The 20,125-nt window shown below is 41.3% G+C and overlaps 2 protein-coding genes across 2 annotated transcripts; both read left to right on the top strand.

Moving 5' to 3' along the window:
• The first annotated feature begins 141 nt into the window (after window positions 1-141).
• LOC115050459 (protocadherin alpha-C2-like) lies at window positions 142-2,577 on the top strand. Its single transcript, XM_029513295.1, has one exon. It carries the CDS (start codon window positions 142-144, stop codon window positions 2,575-2,577), a length of 2,436 nt encoding a protein of 811 aa, XP_029369155.1.
• A 1,368-nt stretch (window positions 2,578-3,945) lies between these two features.
• On the top strand, window positions 3,946-16,567 carry LOC115050458 (protocadherin alpha-C2-like). Its single transcript, XM_029513294.1, has 3 exons — window positions 3,946-4,686; window positions 7,612-8,862; window positions 14,839-16,567. Exons 1-3 carry the CDS (start codon window positions 3,946-3,948, stop codon window positions 14,869-14,871), a joined length of 2,025 nt encoding a protein of 674 aa, XP_029369154.1. The 3' UTR covers window positions 14,872-16,567.
• Window positions 16,568-20,125: the final 3,558 nt, after the last annotated feature.

Raw genomic sequence — 20,125 nt, 5'->3', positions numbered from 1 at the left:
GATCCTCCTTTTAACTGCTGTTTTTTTCTCGGGATTGAATGAATAGCAAAACGTTTTGGATCAACGTTAGCATAACTAAATTACAAAGGTTTTTGCAGTCAACCTACATTTTTAAGGAAGCTCTCTTGTAAAAAGCAAACAATGCGATCATTTGTCACAATGGAGTCTCGCAAAAGGTACGTGCTGCTCGTTGTTTCTATTCTTTTTTCTACTCTTCACGAAGCATCGAGCTCAGTGACTCATTATTCAATACCAGAGGAAATGAAAGAAGGATCAGTTGTCGCAAATCTTGCTGCTGATCTAAGCCTGGAAATTACAGCGCTGAATCAGAGGAAAATGCGTCTCGACATCATCGCTAATAAGAAATATCTGGATGTGAACAAAGAGACCGGGGAACTGTACATTGTTGAGAAGATCGACAGGGAATATCTCTGCCCTACAAAGTCATCAGCTTCATGCTATCTTAAACTAGAAGTAATTTTAGAAAATCCGGTACGAATTTTTAATATCGAAGTAGAAATTCTGGATATGAACGACAACGCCCCGCAGTTCCGTAGAGACATTATATATTTAGACATCTCTGAAGCGACACCAAAAGGAGAGAGATTCTCTCTCAGTAACGCAGTTGATCCTGATGTTGGCAGTAATTCAGTGAAAACGTACCAACTGAGTGAAAGTGAATATTTTAATATTGAAGTCCAGACAGGAAGAGACGGATCTAAGTTTGCTGAATTGATCTTAACAAAGACTTTAGACCGGGAGCAGCAGGCTGTTCATAATTTAATACTCACAGCTGTAGATGGAGGCACACCTGCTCGATCTGGTACTGCAAGTGTCATTGTTCGTGTTTTAGACACCAATGATAACGCTCCTACATTTGAGAAAAAGATTTACAATATTAAAATACTGGAAAATTCTCCCATTGGAAGTCTTGTTATTCATCTTAATGCAACAGATTTGGATGAGGGCTCAAACTCCGATATAACATACTCATATAGTTTATACACATCAGAGAAAACACAAGAAACCTTCAATCTAAATCCTTCTACTGGTGAAATTACTGTCAGGGGAATGTTAAACTATGAGGATTTCAGGATTTATGACATGGAAGTTATAGCAACAGACCATGGAGCCAATAGTTTGTCAGGACAGTGTACCATAAAGATTGTGGTTGAAGACATGAATGATAACCACCCAGAAATATCTATTAAGTCATTCCAGAGTCCAGTCAATGAAAACATCAAGTTAGACACAGTGATAGCTGTAGTTAGTGTCAGTGATAAAGACTCAGGAGACAATGGAGTGGTCGACCTTCATATTCCAGATAATATGCCTTTCAAACTGAGAGAGTCGTCCGATAACTATTATGAATTAGTGGTGTCAGAGGCGTTAGACCGCGAGAAGGTACCAGAATATGACATCACTTTCACTGTTACAGACAGAGGAGCTCCTCCTTTATCTGACAATGAAACTATGACGTTAGAGCTGCTGGATGTTAATGACAATGTTCCACAGTTCCCTCAGTCCTTTTATACCATACGTGTAATGGAGAATAACGCGCCTGGGGCCTTGCTCAGCTCGCTCACTGCCTTTGACCCTGACCTCCATGAGAACCAGTATCTAGTTTATTTCATCCTAGAGAAGGAGATAGCCAACACCTCCATGTCCATGCTGTTCTCCATCAATCCGGAGAACGGTAATCTTTACGCTCTAAAAACTTTTGACTACGAGATCGAGAAGGAGTTTCTCTTCCACATCGAGGCCAGAGACTCTGGCTCTCCTCCGCTCAGCAGTAACGTGACCGTCCACATCATCATTGTGGACCAGAACGACAACGCTCCCGTCATCGTGTCTCCGTGGCGAGCACACGGCTCAGTGGTGGAGGAAAAGATCCCCAGGTCCACAGATAAAGGCTCTCTGGTTGCCAAGGTGATAGCCTTGGACACAGACTCGGTGCACAACTCTCGGATTACCTACCAGTTTCTGCAGGTGACTGACGCCACCTTGTTCAGTCTGGACCAATACAACGGAGAGATCCGGACTATGAGAATGTTCAGTTACAGAGATCCACGTCATCAGAGACTGGTCGTTGTTGCCAAGGACAACGGGGAGCCTGCTCTCTCTGCTACAGTCACCATCAAGCTGTCCACAGTGGAGACTGCTGTTAAGGCCTACTCTGACATGACTGAGGTGCCTCTAGAGTATGACATCTTCTCAGACCTCAACCTGTACTTGGTGATCGGTCTGGGCTCTGTGTCCTTTCTCCTGCTCATCACCATATTGGTCACCATCGTGCTCAAGTGTCAGAAGGCCAAACCCAGCAAAGCAGCTCCTCCCTGCAGGAACAGTGTGATCAGTGAGAGGAACTCCACCATCGCAGACTCCACTCTGGTGTCCAACGATGCCTACTGGTACAGTCTGTTTCTAGCAGAGACCAGGAAAGGAAAGCTGGTGGTCAGACAGCCTGTGCCAAAGGGCTCCAGATACATCGTGTCCAGTATACCGAGAGGCACAGGCCTGACAGACACTAGTGACTCAGCAGCTTCTACTCTGCAGGTATGGAAAAACCTCCATTGATATACTGATCGTTTCGGATTATGTCCATCTGACAAAGCTAAGAATTTGTGGGTATTACTGCATTTCTTTGAAAATGTTGTCTGGTCATAAGTGAAGAATCATACTTATTTATCTTTTTAAGGATTCATTGAACTGCATTACACACAGATATCCACTTAAAACTACATTTTTTTTAAACAACGGAATTAACACATATTTAACATCCTCTTACGCGCTGTAGTCAAATCCGATATTCCAATATTATTTCTACGGTTGACCAACCAATTGAAGACAAACTACTGATTACTCTCAACATTTTTTATTTCCACTGACCAGTTTTTCTTATACATGGTACAGGTTACATTTGGCATGAAATAAATCACCGTAGTAACATTTTAAAATGACTTCATCTCATCATAATGAACTTGTTTTACGCACACAACGTGACACGAAAAAAATGAAACACGTTGTAAAGTTTGTGCAATCACCAACAGTGTTGTGGCCTGTATTTACGGATCATTAAAAAAAACGACTATTTGCCTACTTAAAAATATTTATACAACCAAAAAATAGGAAGTTGTAGATGTCCTCACATCAAATTAAAATCTACACCAAAATACAGACTACTGTGAAACAAACATTTTGTTACGTTTCAACCATTTTTTTAAAATTTCTAACATAATTCATAAGTAAAATAAAAAGAAATCCATAATATTTATTACGGAGACGGAGCTCCAGAACATCTATTCGCGTCGCTGCTCTCCACAAAAACGCACTCACTAAAGTCTTCATCGCTCTCTGGATAGCTGATTGGAGACTGCAGCCAAACGTTACATGCAAATCTCTGCTCATACCAGGACAAAGAAACGCGTTGCCAGAAAACTGCGCTTTCTTCTTATAAGCACGGAAGGACTTTTCCTCCTTGTTCCAACATCTGATATATCTCAAGGCGATAAATGCGGATTCGTCTTCATGGCGCATCAAATGTGTCACCACTCCCCGAGAGGGTACGTTTCAATTTTTCTTTTTCTTTCTGCAATAATGAACACGGTGTCCACCGTCACCCATTATTCCGTTCCCGAGGAAATGGAGGAAGGCTCCGTCGTCGCTAATTTAGCTACTGATCTGGGATTAGATGTAAAGACTCTGAATAAAAGAAAAATGCGCTTAGACGTTGTAGGAAACAAAAAATATCTCGACATCAACAAAGACACGGGAGAACTCTTTATTTTAGAAAGAATAGACAGAGAATTTTTATGCCCCTTAAAAACAGCCACATCTTGTTTTCTTAGATTAGATGCTACGATTGAAAACCCGATACGAATGTTTAATATCGAGGTGGAAATTCTGGATATCAATGATAACGCCCCTCATTTCCGACGGGGAACGATGCATTTGGACATCTCTGAGTCAAGCCCCGTTGGGGAGAGATTCTCTCTAAACAACGCTGCAGATCCAGATGTTGGGACGAATTCTGTGAAAAATTACCACCTGAGCTCAAGTGAACATTTCTCTATTGAAATTCAGACCGGCAGAGATGGAACAAAGTTTGCGGATTTGATCTTACAGAAAGCTTTAGACAGGGAGCAGCAGGCTGTTCATAATCTGATACTGACCGCTGTGGACGGCGGAGTCCCCACGCGCACGGGGACAGCCAGCATCATTGTCCGCGTGCTGGACGTGAACGACAACGCCCCTTCATTTGAAAAAGACAGATACGTCGTAGATGTGATGGAAAACTCTCCTATTGGAAGTTTGGTCATGAAACTAAACGCCACCGATTTAGATGAAGGCTCCAATTCTGAAATTGGTTATTCATATAGTTTGTATACATCAGAGAGAACACAAAACATGTTTAACCTGAATCCAGAAAATGGCGAAATCAGAGTCAAAGAGATGATTAACTATGAAGATGTTAAACTTTATGAAATGGAAATTATTGCCAGTGACAAAGGACAAAACTCTTTATCTGGACAGTGCAAACTGAAAATACAGGTGACAGACATGAATGATAATCATCCAGAAATTTCCATCAAATCCTTTCGCAGTCCGATCAAAGAAGATGAAGCAATAGACACAGTGATAGCTGTAGTTAGTGTCAGTGATAAAGACTCAGGAGACAATGGAGTGGTCGACCTTCATATTCCAGATAATATGCCTTTCAAACTGAGAGAGTCGTCCGATAACTATTATGAATTAGTGGTGTCAGAGGCGTTAGACCGCGAGAAGGTACCAGAATATGACATCACTTTCACTGTTACAGACAGAGGAGCTCCTCCTTTATCTGACAATGAAACTATGACGTTAGAGCTGCTGGATGTTAATGACAATGTTCCACAGTTCCCTCAGTCCTTTTATACCATACGTGTAATGGAGAATAACGCGCCTGGGGCCTTGCTCAGCTCGCTCACCGCCTTTGACCCTGACCTCCATGAGAACCAGTATCTAGTTTATTTCATCCTAGAGAAGGAGATAGCCAACACCTCCATGTCCATGCTGTTCTCCATCAATCCGGAGAACGGTAATCTTTACGCTCTAAAAACTTTTGACTACGAGATCGAGAAGGAGTTTCTCTTCCACATCGAGGCCAGAGACTCTGGCTCTCCTCCGCTCAGCAGTAACGTGACCGTCCACATCATCATTGTAGATCAGAACGACAACGCTCCCGTCATCGTGTCTCCGTGGCGAGCACACGGCTCAGTGGTGGAGGAAAAGATCCCCAGGTCCACAGATAAAGGCTCTCTGGTTGCCAAGGTGATAGCCTTGGACACAGACTCGGTGCACAACTCTCGGATTACCTACCAGTTTCTGCAGGTGACTGACGCCACCTTGTTCAGTCTGGACCAATACAACGGAGAGATCCGGACTATGAGGATGTTCAGTTACAGAGATCCACGTCATCAGAGACTGGTCGTTGTTGCCAAGGACAACGGAGAGCCTGCTCTCTCTGCTACAGTCACCATCAAGCTGTCCACAGTGGAGACTGCTGTTAAGGCCTACTCTGACATGACTGAGGTGCCTCTAGAGTATGACATCTTCTCAGACCTCAACCTGTACTTGGTGATCGGTCTGGGCTCTGTGTCCTTTCTCCTGCTCATCACCATATTGGTCACCATCGTGCTCAAGTGTCAGAAGGCCAAACCCAGCAAAGCAGCTCCTCCCTGCAGGAACAGTGTGATCAGTGAGAGGAACTCCACCATCGCAGACTCCACTCTGGTGTCCAACGATGCCTACTGGTACAGTCTGTTTCTAGCAGAGACCAGGAAAGGAAAGCTGGTGGTCAGACAGCCTGTGCCAAAGGGCTCCAGATACATCGTGTCCAGTATACCGAGAGGCACAGGCCTGACAGACACTAGTGACTCAGCAGCTTCTACTCTGCAGGTAGGAATCAAATATACACATTTGTTGTTATATCTATGTTTCATCAATATTAAGTCATCTTATCTTTGGCCTCAGGTTTAGAGATTGGAAATCCCGAAATTTCAAAACTTTTACGATTACTAAGGGTGACATGAGACTAATTTCTTCAGAATAATAATGAATTCAAACATAAACTAAGATGAAAAAGAATACATTTTAATCGCATGATATAAAAACAACCCCTTAAAGAATACTTTAACTCAAGAGGTGTCGCTGTTTGAGAATAAAACACCTGCTCATGAACGCCATAACTGCGCGTCACTGATATCTCAGCAGATCGTGAATAAAGCTGACAGCTCCGCGGTGCTGAAACTCCTCACAGACTACATGATCCTCCTTTTAACTGCTGTTTTTTTTCTCGGGATTGAATAGATGGCAATACGATTTGGGTCATCGTTAACATAATTAATTTACATAGGCTTTACCGGGCAACCTACATTTTTAAGGAAGCTCTCTTGTAAAAAGCAAACAATGCGATCATTTGTCACAATGGAGTCTCGCAAAAGGTACGTGCTGCTCGTTGTTTCGATTCTTTTTTCTACTCTTCACGAAGCATCGAGCTCAGTGACTCATTATTCAATACCAGAGGAAATGAAAGAAGGATCAGTTGTCGCAAATCTTGCTGCTGATCTAAGCCTGGATATTACAGCGCTGAATCAGAGGAAAATGCGTCTCGACATCATCGCTAATAAGAAATATCTGGATGTGAACAAAGAGACCGGGGAACTGTATGTTGTTGAGAAAATTGACAGGGAATATATTTGCAATACCAAATCATCAGCTTCTTGTTATCTTAAACTAGAAGTAATACTTGAAAATCCGGTACGAATTTTTAATATCGAAGTAGAAATTCTGGATATGAACGACAACGCCCCGCAGTTCCGTAGAGACATTATATATTTAGACATCTCTGAAGCGACACCAAAAGGAGAGAGATTCTCTCTCAGTAACGCAGTTGATCCTGATGTTGGCAGTAATTCAGTGAAAACGTACCAACTGAGTGAAAGTGAATATTTTAATATTGAAGTCCAGACAGGAAGAGACGGATCTAAGTTTGCTGACTTGATCTTAACAAAGACTTTAGACCGGGAGCAGCAGGCTGTTCATAATTTAATACTCACAGCTGTAGATGGAGGCACACCTGCTCGATCTGGTACTGCAAGTGTCATTGTTCGTGTTATGGACACCAATGATAACGCTCCTACATTTGAGAAAAAGATTTATAATATCAATTTATTGGAAAATTCTCCAATTGGAAGTCTTGTTATTCATCTTAATGCAACAGATTTGGATGAGGGCTCAAACTCTGAGATAACATACTCATATAGTTTATACACATCAGAGAAAACACAAGAAACCTTCAATCTAAATCCTTCTACTGGTGAAATTACTGTCAGGGGAATGTTAAACTATGAGGATTTCAGGATTTATGACATGGAAGTTATAGCAACAGACCATGGAGCCAATAGTTTGTCAGGACAGTGTACCATAAAGATTCTGGTTGAGGACATGAATGATAACCACCCAGAAATATCTATTAAGTCATTCCAGAGTCCAGTCAATGAAAACATCAAATTAGACACAGTGATAGCTGTAGTTAGTGTCAGTGATAAAGACTCAGGAGACAATGGAGTGGTCGACCTTCATATTCCAGATAATATGCCTTTCAAACTGAGAGAGTCGTCCGATAACTATTATGAATTAGTGGTGTCAGAGGCGTTAGACCGCGAGAAGGTACCAGAATATGACATCACTTTCACTGTTACAGACAGAGGAGCTCCTCCTTTATCTGACAATGAAACTATGACGTTAGAGCTGCTGGATGTTAATGACAATGTTCCACAGTTCCCTCAGTCCTTTTATACCATACGTGTAATGGAGAATAACGCGCCTGGGGCCTTGCTCAGCTCGCTCACTGCCTTTGACCCTGACCTCCACGAGAACCAGTATCTAGTTTATTTCATCCTAGAGAAGGAGATAGCCAACACCTCCATGTCCATGCTGTTCTCCATCAATCCGGAGAACGGTAATCTTTACGCTTTAAAAACTTTTGACTACGAGATCGAGAAGGAGTTTCTCTTCCACATCGAGGCCAGAGACTCTGGCTCTCCCCCGCTCAGCAGTAACGTGACCGTCCACATCATCATTGTGGACCAGAACGACAACGCTCCCGTCATCGTGTCTCCGTGGCGAGCACACGGCTCAGTGGTGGAGGAAAAGATCCCCAGGTCCACAGATAAAGGCTCTCTGGTTGCCAAGGTGATAGCCTTGGACACCGACTCGGTGCACAACTCTCGGATTACCTACCAGTTTCTGCAGGTGACTGACGCCACCTTGTTCAGTCTGGACCAATACAACGGAGAGATCCGGACTATGAGGATGTTCAGTTACAGAGATCCACGTCATCAGAGACTGGTCGTTGTTGCCAAGGACAACGGAGAGCCTGCTCTCTCTGCTACAGTCACCATCAAGCTGTCCACAGTGGAGACTGCTGTTAAGGCCTACTCTGACATGACTGAGGTGCCTCTAGAGTATGACATCTTCTCAGACCTCAACCTGTACTTGGTGATCGGTCTGGGCTCTGTGTCCTTTCTCCTGCTCATCACCATATTGGTCACCATCGTGCTCAAGTGTCAGAAGGCCAAACCCAGCAAAGCAGCTCCTCCCTGCAGGAACAGTGTGATCAGTGAGAGGAACTCCACCATCGCAGACTCCACTCTGGTGTCCAACGATGCCTACTGGTACAGTCTGTTTCTAGCAGAGACCAGGAAAGGAAAGCTGGTGGTCAGACAGCCTGTGCCAAAGGGCTCCAGATACATCGTGTCCAGTATACCGAGAGGCACAGGCCTGACAGACACTAGTGACTCAGCAGCGTCTACTCTGCAGGTATGGAAAAACCTCCATTGATATACTGATCGTTTCGGATTATGTCCATCTGACAAAGCTAAGAATTTGTGGGTATTACTGCATTTCTTTGAAAATGTTGTCTGGTCATAAGTGAAGAATCATACTTATTTATCTTTTTAAGGATTCATTGAACTGCATTACACACAGATATCCACTTAAAACTACATTATTTTTTTTTAAACAACGGAATTAACACATATTTAACATCCTCTTACGCGCTGTAGTCAAATCCGATATTCCAATATTATTTCTACGGTTGACCAACCAATTGAAGACAAACTACTGATTACTCTCAACATTTTTTATTTCCACTGACCAGTTTTTCTGATACATGGTACAGGTTACATTTGACATGGAATAAATCACCGTAGTAACATTTTAAAATGACTTCATCTCATCATAATGAACTTGTTTTACGCACACAACGTGACACGAAAAAAATGAAACACGTTGTAAAGTTTGTGCAATCACCAACAGTGTTGTGGCCTGTATTTACGGATCATTAAAAAAAACGACTATTTGCCTACTTAAAAATATTTATACAACCAAAAAATAGGAAGTTGTAGATGTCCTCACATCAAATTAAAATCTACACCAAAATACAGACTACTGTGAAACAAACATTTTGTTACGTTTCAACCATTTTTTAAATTTCTAACATAATTCATAAGTAAAATAAAAAGAAATCCATATTTATTACGGAGACGGAGCTCCAGAACATCTATTCGCGTCGCTGCTCTCCACAAAAACGCACTCACTGAAGTATTCATCGCTCTCTGGATAGCTGATTGGAGACTGCAGCCAAACGTTACATGCAAATCTCTGCTCATACCAGGACAAAGAAACGCGTTGCCAGAAAACTGCGCTTTCTTCTTATAAGCACGGAAGGACTTTTCCTCCTTGTTCCAACATCTGATATATCTCAAGGCGATAAATGCGGATTCGTCTTCATGGCGCATCAAATGTGTCACCACTCCCCGAGAGGGTACGTTTCAATTTTTCTTTTTCTTTCTGCAATAATGAACACGGTGTCCACCGTCACCCATTATTCCGTTCCCGAGGAAATGGAGGAAGGCTCCGTCGTCGCTAATTTAGCTACTGATCTGGGATTAGATGTAAAGACTCTGAATAAAAGAAAAATGCGCTTAGACGTTGTAGGAAACAAAAAATATCTCGACATCAACAAAGACACGGGAGAACTCTTTATTTTAGAAAGAATAGACAGAGAGTTTTTATGCCCATCGAAGACAACTATGTCCTGTTTTCTAAAATTAGATGCTACGATTGAAAACCCGATACGAATGTTTAATATCGAGGTGGAAATTCTGGATATCAATGATAACGCCCCTCATTTCCGACGGGGAACGATGCATTTGGACATCTCTGAGTCAAGCCCCGTTGGGGAGAGATTCTCTCTAAACAACGCTGCAGATCCAGATGTTGGGACGAATTCTGTGAAAAATTACCACCTGAGCTCAAGTGAACATTTCTCTATTGAAATTCAGACCGGCAGAGATGGAACAAAGTTTGCGGATTTGATCTTACAGAAAGCTTTAGACAGGGAGCAGCAGGCTGTTCATAATCTGATACTGACCGCTGTGGACGGCGGAGTCCCCACGCGCACGGGGACAGCCAGCATCATTGTCCGCGTGCTGGACGTGAACGACAACGCCCCTTCATTTGAAAAAGACAGATACGTCGTAGATGTGATGGAAAACTCTCCTATTGGAAGTTTGGTCATGAAACTAAACGCCACCGATTTAGATGAAGGCTCCAATTCTGAAATTGGTTATTCATACAGTTTGTATACATCAGAGAGAACACAAAACATGTTTAACCTGAATCCAGAAAATGGAGAAATCAGAGTCAAAGAGATGATTAACTATGAAGATGTTAAACTTTATGAAATGGAAATTATCGCCAGTGACAAAGGACAAAACTCTTTATCTGGACAGTGCAAACTGAAAATACAGGTGACAGACATGAATGATAATCATCCAGAAATTTCCATCAAATCCTTTCGCAGTCCAATCAAAGAAGATGAAGCAATAGACACAGTGATAGCTGTAGTTAGTGTCAGTGATAAAGACTCAGGAGACAATGGAGTGGTCGACCTTCATATTCCAGATAATATGCCTTTCAAACTGAGAGAGTCGTCCGATAACTATTATGAATTAGTGGTGTCAGAGGCGTTAGACCGCGAGAAGGTACCAGAATATGACATCACTTTCACTGTTACAGACAGAGGAGCTCCTCCTTTATCTGACAATGAAACTATGACGTTAGAGCTGCTGGATGTTAATGACAATGTTCCACAGTTCCCTCAGTCCTTTTATACCATACGTGTAATGGAGAATAACGCGCCTGGGGCCTTGCTCAGCTCGCTCACCGCCTTTGACCCTGACCTCCATGAGAACCAGTATCTAGTTTATTTCATCCTAGAGAAGGAGATAGCCAACACCTCCATGTCCATGCTGTTCTCCATCAATCCGGAGAACGGTAATCTTTACGCTCTAAAAACTTTTGACTACGAGATCGAGAAGGAGTTTCTCTTCCACATCGAGGCCAGAGACTCTGGCTCTCCTCCGCTCAGCAGTAACGTGACCGTCCACATCATCATTGTGGACCAGAACGACAACGCTCCCGTCATCGTGTCTCCGTGGCGAGCACACGGCTCAGTGGTGGAGGAAAAGATCCCCAGGTCCACAGATAAAGGCTCTCTGGTTGCCAAGGTGATAGCCTTGGACACAGACTCGGTGCACAACTCTCGGATTACCTACCAGTTTCTGCAGGTGACTGACGCCACCTTGTTCAGTCTGGACCAATACAACGGAGAGATCCGGACTATGAGGATGTTCAGTTACAGAGATCCACGTCATCAGAGACTGGTCGTTGTTGCCAAGGACAACGGGGAGCCTGCTCTCTCTGCTACAGTCACCATCAAGCTGTCCACAGTGGAGACTGCTGTTAAGGCCTACTCTGACATGACTGAGGTGCCTCTAGAGTATGACATCTTCTCAGACCTCAACCTGTACTTGGTGATCGGTCTGGGCTCTGTGTCCTTTCTCCTGCTCATCACCATATTGGTCACCATCGTGCTCAAGTGTCAGAAGGCCAAACCCAGCAAAGCAGCTCCTCCCTGCAGGAACAGTGTGATCAGTGAGAGGAACTCCACCATCGCAGACTCCACTCTGGTGTCCAACGATGCCTACTGGTACAGTCTGTTTCTAGCAGAGACCAGGAAAGGAAAGCTGGTGGTCAGACAGCCTGTGCCAAAGGGCTCCAGATACATCGTGTCCAGTATACCGAGAGGCACAGGCCTGACAGACACTAGTGACTCAGCAGCTTCTACTCTGCAGGTAGGATAAAAATGTATTCAAGATTATCTACAAAACTGTAGCCAACTTCAAAACACAATATTTGTGAAATCTCTACTTTAGTTGTGGAAATGCACAAAAGGAGAGTTCTACTTCACAGGTATATATTACTACTTACTGCTGCCTGATTAAGCTCTTACTTTTGTTTTTAATCAGGAAAAATAAACGTACTTTTTTTTTTTTTTTTTTGCTTTTCTTGTTGTGAATCTTATTTGAGACAAGCAAAGTGATAAAAATGAAATAATAATTGGTATTACTGCGATGGAAAATTTCCATCTGGATTTAAAAAACAAAATAACTAAATCATTATCAACATGAGGCATAATTTTTTTTATCGCCTGCAATGTCTGTGTTTGTGATATATACTTCACAACATCAGCAAAATTTCATGTCCATCACTCAGCCTATCTATATTGTCCAGAAAATTAATTTGAAAGTTTGGTTGTAATGCAGTTCAAAGTTCACTCCCATTTTCACCCCTGGGATATGATGCGAGTGCAAAAGCCAAATCTTTGCGTTTATAAGCGGAAAATGTAAGTTAAAATAAGACCATAAATAGCTAATAGACTTTTATTTTCAGGAAACCAAAAGAGGAAAAACCTTAAAGAAATGAGAAAAGAATGTGAGAAGTTACACTTTGGCTTCATAAAATGTTTCTTGCTTGTATTTAAAACTGTTAACAATTTTATGTCTGTCTTTCACTTGATGGAACAGGGCTTGATTTTCAGTGATGACTGCTTGACATTTTTGCGTGACTTGTGGCCTCATCTCAGAGGAATGGTTGTCAAGCATAAAGTAAACCAGAACAGCAATACACAAAGAGCTCATGTCATGACTTTAAACAATTAAACTGTTTGACTGTCAAGTCTTCACATACGACTAATAACCTGTTCCATCTAAAATAGTGCCTACACAGTATTTTACCCAATTATTAAAAAGTCTGATGCACCACACAGTTTTCTCTGTGGCTAATGACAGAAACAACAGTGCGGTGCATTTATTTGCACATGAGCTCTGTGTTGGAGGTCTTTTGTGATCTGTCTATTTGTTTGTCTGTCTGTCTGTCTGTCTATCTATCTGTCTATCTTGGTAAGTATGGTGCTAGAAAAGCGCAAAGCTACATGTTAATCTGTTTTATCCCACTTTTATAGGATTAACTGTAACAAGCTGCAGTGTCTGTTGTAAAGGTTGAAACTTGTGCATTTTCTATGGTACAGTATTTCAAAGATAATATAACATTCATGTTGTCTCAACACCAACTCTGTAATCATAGGATACACAAATCATCCTTTTCTGTGCTTGTAATAATCTGACCATTCAATTGCCTGTTTTTTTTCTCCCCACTTTTAAGTACCCTAAATGAGGGAAGTCCACTCTGCAGTTGGAGGTATGCAGGAGTCTCACTCCCCCGTTCCGGATGCCCTTACATGAATGATGTTACAGAACTTAGTGTTTCAATTATTTTTGGTGTTTGTTTTGTTCTCAGTGAATGTTTTGTTTTTATTCTTTTGTCTTATTTAATTTATCTTGGAGGAGGAGATTTTTTTTTTTTTTTTAATTATTGCAAAGGGTCACATATTTACACATATATATTTTCACATATTTGCTAAATCTCCTGTGTTAGCCTCTTCATGTCCATATTTTGGTTCCTATTACTCATACAGTATCATCCTTATAGCCTACTAAAATGTATCATTGCAATCTAATTAACACAACAACCAATACTAATAATACAGTATTTGAGGAGTACACCCCTTCCACAAACACATGTTCATATTAACCTTAGTTAACCTCACACATAAAGCTGTGGTAATCACAATGGGAACGATTTGCGCTGAGTCTGACGGATTGTGATCTGTTTTGCAGACAAGTAAGAAAAAGTGGTGATATAGATAGACTAGTGTTACACAGGATTCCTATCCCATACATTACTTTTGGTGCTTCTTCACCTGATTCCATTAAAAAAAGAAAAGAAAAATGTTCACTTCAATGAACAAGGTTGCATTTGCTTGCTTTGCGCTTTTCACAATCAGGCTTTTGCAATCACACATAGCATATACATTATACACATGTACAGTAATACTGTTTTGTCTTTAGCGGAATCACTGTGCATGAGAAGATTAATCTGTGTTGATCCCGTACTGACCCATCACTTATAGATCAGATTATTATAATTGTTTGAATTTATTTTTGTATGACTGAGTTTTCCAAAAATGTAATTTGACTCAGTGTTACTGACTTCACAGATTGACACTTCTGAATTCCTGTCTCTCTGTAGTGTGAATTGTGACCTAATTCTTTGTGCAGGAGAGGCGCAAAGTGAAACCAGTTACCTAGCAACCACTCTCCCCCACATTATCGTGGAGCATGGTATTCATTGATAGACCTGCTACCTCACCAGTACATGTTCAAGGATCTGCCCAATCCCTTCACCCACTCTGTCTTCTGCCTGAAGCCCCTGTCTGAGTGACAGCTGTCGGCTGCATGAGATATTTCACCTTGGCCAGCCACACGGTTTGCCAGTGCTCAAAGTCTTCTCTAAATTAATGCAAGTCTTTTTTTTTTTTTTTTTTTTAAGGAATCCACCACCAGCAGCAGCAGCTCCACGTAAGGCCACACACCTCCAGCTGCACAATGGACCTACGCTGACAGTGAGGCCTCACAGAGGAAAGGCGGCGCCCCCGTAACTGAGCCCACTCCATGTCAGCCCTGGCCAATCAGCCCTTGTTCTTCACATCATCATGGTGGCTTATCAGACACAAACTTTCCTCTCTTTCTTTTTTGAAGAACTTAAAAAAACAATCAACACTACTTCTCTGTCCAATCTGCATGCATAAGAAAGCTGCATGGCTTCAACCACACTCCAAGACGCTTCATACAAAAAATGCTAAATAGAACTAACTCAAAAAGAAAAGAAAGCAAAAAAAAGACTGTACAGAAAACTTCAACAGTTGGTATTCAGATAAGCCGCAACAAGGACTAATAATGGACAAAGGAATGTTGAAATGCCCTAAGACTGTTTTCCCTCCCTAAAACCGAAACACATGTTGGATATTTGATTTTTACTCTCCGTACTTTGTCTTGCTTTAGAGCAGCATCGATGTGTCATATATCAGTTAACCAAGAAGTCGAATAGCACAAAAGTAAATGTGAGAAGAGCACCAATTTATAATTTTTAAGTGTGAAACTAACATGAATCCGTATTTTATAATGCTGTAGCTTCCTGTAGTATTTTGATTTGTACTTGACAGTATGTGTTCTAGGCCTAAAATATATGAATGACACTGCTATGAGATTAAGTTTCAGTACATCAAATAGAAGAATGAGGCCTTAGGCCTTATTGTGACTGCCTTTCAGTTTTGTTTTGCTTTTGTTGCTTTTTTGCATGGAATAATCAAAACACTTTGAAAGTTTTAAGTATTTTAGGTTTTTGAGCAATCCATTGTCTGCAGTTAGGCATCACAGCTTAGTCTTTTTCAAAATAAGATGGAAGGATACATGTTGTTGGGATCATATGAACAACTACACAAGGACACTACACTAAGATCCTCAGATGAAGTGTTTGTGTGTGTGTGAGTGCGTCTGTTCTTGTTCAAGGCAAAGAAAAGTATCAAACTGCAGTTGAAATGTTTTTGTTGATTTAAAAAGTTGAGTGTTCTCTCAGCTTAAATGTTAATGTACAGCCAGTGTGTGCGAATTAGATGTCCACTTGGACATCATTGGAAAGTTTGAGTCTGGGTGATTAAAGCAAGCAGACGTAAACATAGTTAGTCTTAGTCTCTGTACAAAATACAAACAATACCATGTACCCTCACTTAATACTTTGTAATAGCCTTGAAACTGAACATAATATTTGTGTGACAAAATACTGAAATAACATATGTGATTGATTTTACTCAATGAAGGCTGTGCTCATTTGTATTAATGGCTACTTCATGTATCTGAATATGCAACACATAAACATGACTGACATATACAGTATATCATAAGTCTATGTCTGTAACTATATATACACTTCCATTGTAATATAAAACTGAAATTGAAGAAACATTTGTAACTCTTGTGCCATCAGAATTTATGAGCCAACTCGGCTGTGAAACAGTAAAACAGTCAGACATCACGTAGTCAAACTCTTTAGCACAGCCCACATTGCATTCTTTGTTTAAAGTTGTTATGGATTACAGGAAAACGTTCAGTAAGTGCTTTTGTATTGTGGTTCTTTTATGGTGCAATTCTTAGCAACTTGTGTAATGTGGGCCGATTGTATGCTGTGGTGTGGTCTGTATGAGCTATTAAACAGAAAACAACTGAACGACAAAGATGTTGTTTGGCATCTCTTGACTTTTGCGTCATCAGGTCGGATATGTGTGCAGCCCCTGTCCCTCCCCCAGCTCTGCTCTGATTGGTCAGCTCCCACAGGACGGAGAAGGCACTGCTCAACGTGTTTCCGGGTAGAGGAGGCAGCTGAAGCTTTGGGAGAAAATGAGTGGAACGGAGTTCGGCTGCACAATCACCGCTTATAAACCAAAAACAACCGCACGTCTGAATACGAGTATGACATGAAATCGGGAAGAAAAGTTTTCCGTGACGTTTTCTATTGGTACATACTGTCGACGTTATTTACCTCCGTCACATAACATTACATCAATATTCGTGCATAAACTCTGCAAACCACTAACATGCATTCTGTTTCACGTTTTTTTCTTTCTTGAGGAAAGACCTTAAGCAGAAAAGGTCTGTAGTGTGACGGTATAGAAGTGACGACAAACCAATGACACTGCAGGATGCTGTTGAGTTCCCAAAGTGTACTCGCGCATTCGTTTGATGAAGGATGCAGGAGACGTCCAAATCAGTTTCACGTGTTTTATTATAGCATCTAACAGTAGACTATTGAAAAAGAAATCGTTTACAGAGCTCTGGATCAGACTATGTTTCCCTGACCAGCATACAACCCCTGCCTCAGTTCACGAAGTCTGATGCTCTATCTCTCCCAAGTGCAGCTTATGTTATGACTACACAACGGAAATGACGTATGTGAGTGTACCCCTTCCTTGTGATATCTGGCTCCACTCTCGCGATCGGCTCCTGGCGGCCGTTAAAAGTCCCTGTTTTTGTGTAAAGAAAGGAAGAACAGACAAACTACAACCCCATAACCCCAGTGTATCTTCTGCATTCAGTCAGCAATTAGTAGAAGGTCACAGTTGCATTATTTACTGCATATGGATATTTTATAAAAGATGTTTTACATTCGTGTCTGTGTATTCTATCCTCATTACATAGTGTAGTTGTTACTTTATTCATGTAAGTGTCACTCTCTACTTTATCATAATCAGTTCATTGAATTCGAACAATATAATCAAAGAGTATAAAAGCATGTGAGAAATATAAAAACAGATATTACAACAATGAGCGCAGGAAGCATTAGCAGGTACTGTCAGGACTCTCCTGTCCGTCTTTTACTGTACTTGGGTATTTTTATAATATATATATTTAAAATATTTATTAAAACTGCAGACGATCTGTTCGATGGCTTTACAATGGGAAAAAGCCCTCAAAAGTGGCCGTTAAATATGATATATGATGAAATATGATGTGTGATAGTTTAATATCTCTTTATCCACTGGGAACATTATTAAAGCATTCATGTAGCAGTGTTACTGCTGAAAGCAGTGATGATAATGTATAAAACTGTTCTTTTTTTTATACTGTACAGTAATATACTTTATCTGAACGCTTTGGTGATTTTAATATTTATCCAGGCTGAGGAACACTAAAGGTCACAGATCACACCGAAGCCCAAAGATCCAGTCCAGTTATTCCAAGCCCAATAAATAGGTTTCACTCTAATCTGAGAGTAATTCCTTAATTTGATTTTAGAAACAAGTGCAAAATATCTGAGTCAAGACCAGAGGGAAATTTCCACAAGCACACATTTGAAAGAGTTCATGACTATACCTCTCCATATACGATGGCAGTGTTAACAGGCTCAGCCACATCTGCCCTCAAAGCTGTCTTCAGTGATCAGATTCAGCACAGCCACCTTTTGTGAAGACATCATGACCATCTTCATCCTGCAAAGAAATCAAATGTCATATTTTAAAAAAAAAAAAAAAAAGACGAAGAAAAAAAAGCAGCGACTGCAAGTCTCCACTGAAACTATAAGTATAGTCTGATGAAAAGTTAACAATCACAATTTGAAAATCTGGATCAGTGTGCAGCTATCATATGAAAATTCATTTTATTTATTATACTTTAATAAAAAACAAGATCAGTTTTTCAGACAATATCTTTGCTGGATTATTTCTTTCTTCTACATGTGGACTGCTGAGTGTGTGTGTGTGTGTCTGTGTGTGTACACTCACATGACCTCATCTCCCTAGAGCGATACGGTCATCTGAGTACATGTGTATATGCAAGACAGGTTGAAACTGGAAGCCCACAGGAGTTGATTTGTTTTAATATCAGCCATACCCCCAAATTTTAGTAGCACTTCTTAGCACTGGTGTCTTTGTGATGAAGATAGAGAACTTCTATGCTGGATCTAGTCTATAAATGATTTTCGTTTGGTTGGACTAAAGTGGCATGAAAAATATTTATTTTACTCTAACTACTTAACCCCGGCAAGATTCATACACTGTTTTCAGTGCTGTTTCTCTGACTGAGAAGCACAGTGATATATAACACACCCATTCCCTGAAACAAAGCACAGGAACAACCACCAGCTGGCACTCGTAGACTAACACGTGCACACTGTAGCTCATGCTGTAATGTATTTTGTCTATTGGCATATATGTGCAGTCTCTTTTGCCAAGCACTTTTTAAATAACACTGCAGGCGTTATTTTGATTTTAGAAAAGATATATTCTTTGCAGCTGATATTCTCTGCAGCATTTACAGCTGCTCTTCCCCCCTCCCTGCTATCGTTCTTCCTTGGCGCACGCCTGCTTTCAGCACCATGGACAATGACCATGCTTAATGGCGCTGGGTTGCCATGGTGACGTGACGTCTGTTCTCTGGAGCTCGCGGTGCGTCGTGGAGCCGCTTTGAATTTCATGTTCAGCCAACACCAACCCCACCCTCCCTCCCTCCAGCCCCGGACACAGTGCAGCATCCCCAGCTTACAGGCAGCAGACGTGCTGTCTCTGCGAAACATCGCCGCTTCCTGAGAATATCACGAGCTGATAAAAATAGTGAGGGGAATTAAACACTCCGGTATCATGCCACCATGCAGACAATACATAAATAAATAAAATAAAATAAAAAGATAAATCCGCATAAGTGATGCAGAATGCAACAGCGCATGCGCATGAATGTTTGGCCTGAATCCAGAGCGAAATGTCGCCTGTGCAGGTGGGAGGGGTGTGCAGATAGGGCATTTTTATTATGTAGGTCACGTTGCTTCCTTGCTACTGTTAGTGTGGTTGTCCTTTTGGCCTTTTCTGTCATTATCAATCAGGATTTTGTCAGACACTGCTGCAGTGTGAACAGGCTGCTGCACGGGGAGCAAGGCACATTATTACAGTGTATGAGCAATGCAGAGCTGCCACAGGCTCATCAGAGAAGCATTTGCAGGTTTTATCCATGAGATGTCACTGCTCACTTCTGCAATAGGAGGAAGGTGGTGGGAGTGTGCTGAGGAGAAATGTGAACACCAGCAGCTTTAACTAAAAAATACACACAATAAAAATATTTAGCATTATCTTATGGCTCCGTGATTTTCAAATACTCAACTATCAACTTCCAAAACCTTCATAGAAAGCTATGACTTCAGCCACAAATCTAAACTGTAAATTCGAATTGCTACCATAACCTTCAAAAAGTGTAAAACACCCCAGCTGGTATTCTTCATGAGTGAAGATGCACCT

This window comes from Echeneis naucrates, chromosome 10 (genome assembly GCF_900963305.1).
Source record: "Echeneis naucrates chromosome 10, fEcheNa1.1, whole genome shotgun sequence".
NCBI classification, from domain to species: Eukaryota; Metazoa; Chordata; class Actinopteri; order Carangiformes; family Echeneidae; genus Echeneis; species Echeneis naucrates.
Note: the sequence above shows the minus strand (reverse complement) of the source record. Positions and strands in the feature narration are given on the sequence as shown.